Source organism: Elaeis guineensis, chromosome 4 (genome assembly GCF_000442705.2).
Source record: "Elaeis guineensis isolate ETL-2024a chromosome 4, EG11, whole genome shotgun sequence".
Classification (NCBI taxonomy): Eukaryota; Viridiplantae; Streptophyta; class Magnoliopsida; order Arecales; family Arecaceae; genus Elaeis; species Elaeis guineensis.
In genome coordinates, this window is record NC_025996.2 from 60801397 (window position 1) to 60805882 (window position 4486).

At 35.7% G+C, this 4486-nt stretch overlaps 1 protein-coding gene across 1 annotated transcript; it reads right to left on the reverse strand.

Moving 5' to 3' along the window:
• Positions 1–1207: 1207 nt before the first annotated feature.
• LOC140857351 (uncharacterized) lies at positions 1208–2806 on the reverse strand. The gene is made up of 6 exons (XM_073256139.1): positions 2575–2806; positions 2293–2496; positions 2098–2190; positions 1838–1939; positions 1385–1744; positions 1208–1285 (listed from the first exon to the last, which is right to left on the reverse strand). The coding sequence occupies exons 2-6, from the start codon at positions 2398–2400 to the stop codon at positions 1208–1210; spliced, it is 741 nt and encodes a 246-aa protein (XP_073112240.1). The 5' UTR covers positions 2401–2496; positions 2575–2806.
• Positions 2807–4486: the final 1680 nt, after the last annotated feature.

Below are 4486 nucleotides of genomic sequence, written 5' to 3' on the forward strand. Positions count from 1 at the left end.
GAAAAAAAGAGTATGCACCGTTCGGATTTCAAAGGGTTGCATCGCTTCTGAAGTTATACGACATTTAGACTCTTATAGATCTATTGAACATCTGAAATCAAAAATCAACTTGCTTTCTTATTTAGATCTATACTTTCTAAAATTCCTCTTTATACGCTTCATCTTTTTGGGTATGGGTTCTTGATTAAAGGTGATTAAGCAGTGTAATCTTACATCACCTTTGTGTTGGGCATTGCATCCTAGGGATAGGATTTCCAAGAATCCTTTTGCACCTGGAAAATCACTATATTTAAGAAAGCTTGATGGAAGTGTCTTATCCAACTATGTTCTTTTCTTCCATCATATTTCTTTATTTATCTCTGACCCAGCACAACAATGCATTCAAAGACTCACACTACAGAAAAAATGGTCATTAACGACGCTATTAATGGTCATTAACGACGCTTTAAAGTGTCGCTATTTCGCTTTACGATGCTTCGAAAAGCGTCGGCAAAGCGTCGACTATGTAAGAGTGGGGACGAATAGCGCCGACGCTTTTTAAAAGCATCGTTTTTTTTAACGACGCTTTAAAGCGTCGTTAATATTTACATTAACGATGCTTTAAAGCATCGTTAAATTTGTCTTAACGACGCTTATAAGCGTCGTTAATGTAAATCTTTACGACGCTTTAAAGCGTCGCAAAAGACAAATTTAACGACGCTTATAAGCGTCGTTAATGTAAATCTTTACGACGCTTTAAAGCGTCGCAAAAGACAAATTTAACGACGCTTTAAAGCGTCGTTAATGACCCCGCGTGACAGTACAGTCTACCAAGATGCTTTTCGAAGCGTCGGCTTTTTGTCTTTAACGACGCTTATAAGCGTCGTTAAAATAATTTTAACGACGCTTATAAGCGTCGTTAAAGGTTTTAAGAGGAAAAAAAAAATACAGATATTATCTAAAAAAAAAAAATAATACAATACATTCCTGTACGAAATCATATCACACCTGTACAATAAACATGTACAATACAATAAACATGTACAATCACCACATTCACATTCACACCTGTACAATCACCATCATTCACATCAAAAGCAAGCTGAAACAGAAAATTTAATCAAACCAAAAGATAATATTTTATATAAATAAAAATAAAGTACTAATCGTCCATTACAATCAAGAGTAATATAAATAAATATAAAAATATAACAAAAATAAAATAACATCAATTTGCAGGCGGATGGTCGTCGTTGTCTCCACGTGACGTGCCGCTATCTCGACGGGTGCCTGATATGCCAGGAGCCTACAAAAAACATATCAAAAGCATGATTTGCATATCTATAAATAAAATATATAAATATTAAATTAATACAAAAATATATATTTAATATTATGTGTTTACCTGAGATGAACCATACATCTCTAATAAAGATGTAAGGCGATCAATCTGTCCCCTCATGGCCTGCATCTCGGCACGGCTCTGTCGCATCTCCTCCATCTCAGCGGCACGACTCTGTCTAATCTCCTGTATCTCCGCCTCGAGTCTGCGAACGCGTGAATCCTGAGCATCTGCTGCAGCATGCTGCGTATATCTACTAACCTCAGATAACTGAGTGGGGGTGACTCCTACTCCATAACCCCTCACTCGGCCGTAGCGCTCTGGTCCCATCAACTCTGTGAATACCTCGGCCTCGATACGGCTCTGCTGCGTAGATGCTGCGGACTCGTCGTCACGCTCCGCAATGAGAGATGTAGCCCTCTCCTGTATTTTTTTTGAAAACAAGAGTTATACATTAATAGCTAACAAAATTAAATTTAAATCATTGCAAAAAATATAATATTAATAATGCCGTACATATAAATCTCTCGACTCATCTCGAACAAAAGTACCATCCTGATGAGTATGAGTCATCCGGTAAAACTCCACTTGTCCGGGTTCCCTCCCATGCTCATCCTCCTACACAAATAATTTCAATTTTAAGCAAACAGTTATGATAATTTAAAAAATATATGAGTATCATGATACAGACATGGTCCACGATACATAATGATATTAGTTATATAAATATTTGAACATAAAAATTAAAAGTTAATTATGAAAGTTTAAAAACATACAAACTCCTGTCGGAGTCGTGCATAACTCTTCGACCCCGATGTATGAGGAACAGACTGAGCTGCTCGTGCAGCTCTACCAATAGCAGAATAAGTCTGTAAAATAAAGTAAAAAACTTGTTATATATACAATATATAATAAAAATCAATATTTTTATAAAATATTTAGGAAAAAAAGATAATAAACAGATAATATACCTGTGCCCTCTCGGAGAACCAATAATGAACCAACTCCATCCACTGATGAGGTGGTACATCAGGAGGACAATTCCTAGCAACCTCCTCCTCTGTCATACCCTGTCTCATATAGTCCTTCTTCAATTGTGCTCTATATTCTTTTCATTTGCGGTTGAGAGACTTCATTACAAAATCATGAGTGGATGGAGGGAGAACAAACTTGCTCTATAAAAAAAAAGTTAAATGAAATAAATTATATAAATGATTAACAATTAATATACAGTATGAACATCAATTCATTACCTCTATAACTCGGAGGAGCTCAACTTTGTACGTTGGAAGCATGTCATTCCATTTTGCATAGCCCAACGGACATAGCTGAGGCCTCCGAGCAACAGTCCCCAAAAATGAAGTCAATAAGCAGGCAGCTTTCTTAATTGGCTGACCTAGCTGATTGCACTCCACAACAATCCTCTCGCCCTCACGCATCTGCCACACATCTCGTACTACTGTGGGTCCGCGTCTGGGGCGTACTCTCCCAGATCTGTCTGCAAAAAATACATAAAAGTAACTATATCATAAATATACATAAAATGAAATAAAAAAAAATTACATGAAAGACAATATATACCCTGCACGTGTATCTCATCATCTGGCTGATGAACAGGAGGATCGTGCTGTGCTGATGATGAAGGACAGGGCTCAGAATGCTGTGCAGCTGAACTGGCCTCAGGCTGCTGTGCTGAAGAAGACGTACCGGCCTCTGTATGTGAAAACTGGAACTGCACACCAGCATATCGTCCCCTGCGACGCATGATGTCACCTAGCATTTATATAAATAAAAGGTAGAATCAGTTAATATATGGAGTAAAATAATACAATAATTAATGCAAAATATATACATCATAAATAATTATTACCAGTAACAATCAAGCAGTAGTGTTTTCTTCGAATTCTGTTCTAACCAACATCGTCGTAGCATTTAAATCATCAGCTGGCACAAAATTGTAGGGCATACATTGTGTATAAGTGTCATCGTCATCATCCTCCACTTGGTTTCCCATATCATATAAGTCTCTAGGTTTTATTTTGATGACAGTAAACCAATCTTTATCTTTTGTGTCTTGTACATAAAATACTTGACGAGCTTGAGATGAAAAAATGAATGGGTCATCCTTCAATAACACACCAGTGTGTATCAACCTTGAAAAATTTATAAGTGTAAATCCATTTGCATCTTGTTTCAAACCCCTTGGTGAGTTTATGTCTATCCAATCACATCTAAACAGTACTACTTTAAATTTTCCATAATAATCCAACTCATAGATATCTTTAAGTGCACCATAATAGGATTTTCCATCCGCTTCCACCATAACACCGCTATTCTGTGTTTTTCTAAATTTCTCCGTTCTCTAGTATGAAATTTAAAGCCATTAATTATGAAACCGTTATATCTATTCACAATCTTGTTAGGTCCTCGAGCAAGAGCTATTAGTTCATCTGAATTATTTGTCTCCATCATCTTTGATACCTAACAAAAAATGATATGACGAAGTGCAGTTGAGTTATCTGATATTAAATATGTATCAAAAATTAATATATCCCATAATTAAATATAAATCACACCTGATTGAAAGCCACATAGGGAATAACTCGACCAACCATCGCTGTTCAATCCTTGCATTAGGACGAATGTTATGATTGGCTCGTCTCTGATAAATTAAAAATTTACTGCATAAAATATAAATATATCATTTATAACATTATATCTAATATAAAATTTAAATTTTGATGTCATTCCTTAAATATACTAACCTGCGATGGTCAGATATTATGTCACTATGAAGTAACACATAACGATGTGCTTGTGCTAAAGATTTTTGATCAAGTACAATACCTTCACCTCTTCCCAAGAATTTTTCAGCAGTTAAGAACTTATACAGTTCTGCATTCTCCACAAAGTCATTATGCCGTTGAGGTCGACTAAAAATAGTCTCTACACCTTGAAGATATCTTGAACAAAATGTCAAACATTCATCCGCAATATATGCTTCAGCAATCGAGCCTTCGGGATAGGCTCTATTTCGCACATAATCTTTAAGACGCACAAGATACCTTCAAGAATTAAATATTTATTAAAATATCAGTATGCTGTTGTTTCTAATAAAATTATCAAAAGATTTAAGGTTTGCAATAATACCTCTCAATAGGATAC

What these genes read in the sequence shown, in the direction of transcription:
- LOC140857351 (XM_073256139.1), bottom strand. Translation starts at nt 2,400, where the DNA reads ATGAGACAGGGTATGACAGAGGAGGAGGTTGCTAGGAATTGTCCTCCT. An exon ending in GGTTCTCCGAGAGGGCACAG is followed by an intron (nt 2,191 to 2,292) that starts GTATATTATCTG and finishes TTTATTTTACAG; the next exon opens with ACTTATTCTGCTATTGGTAG. An exon ending in CACGACTCCGACAGGAGTTT is followed by an intron (nt 1,940 to 2,097) that starts GTATGTTTTTAA and finishes TTATTTGTGTAG; the next exon opens with GAGGATGAGCATGGGAGGGA.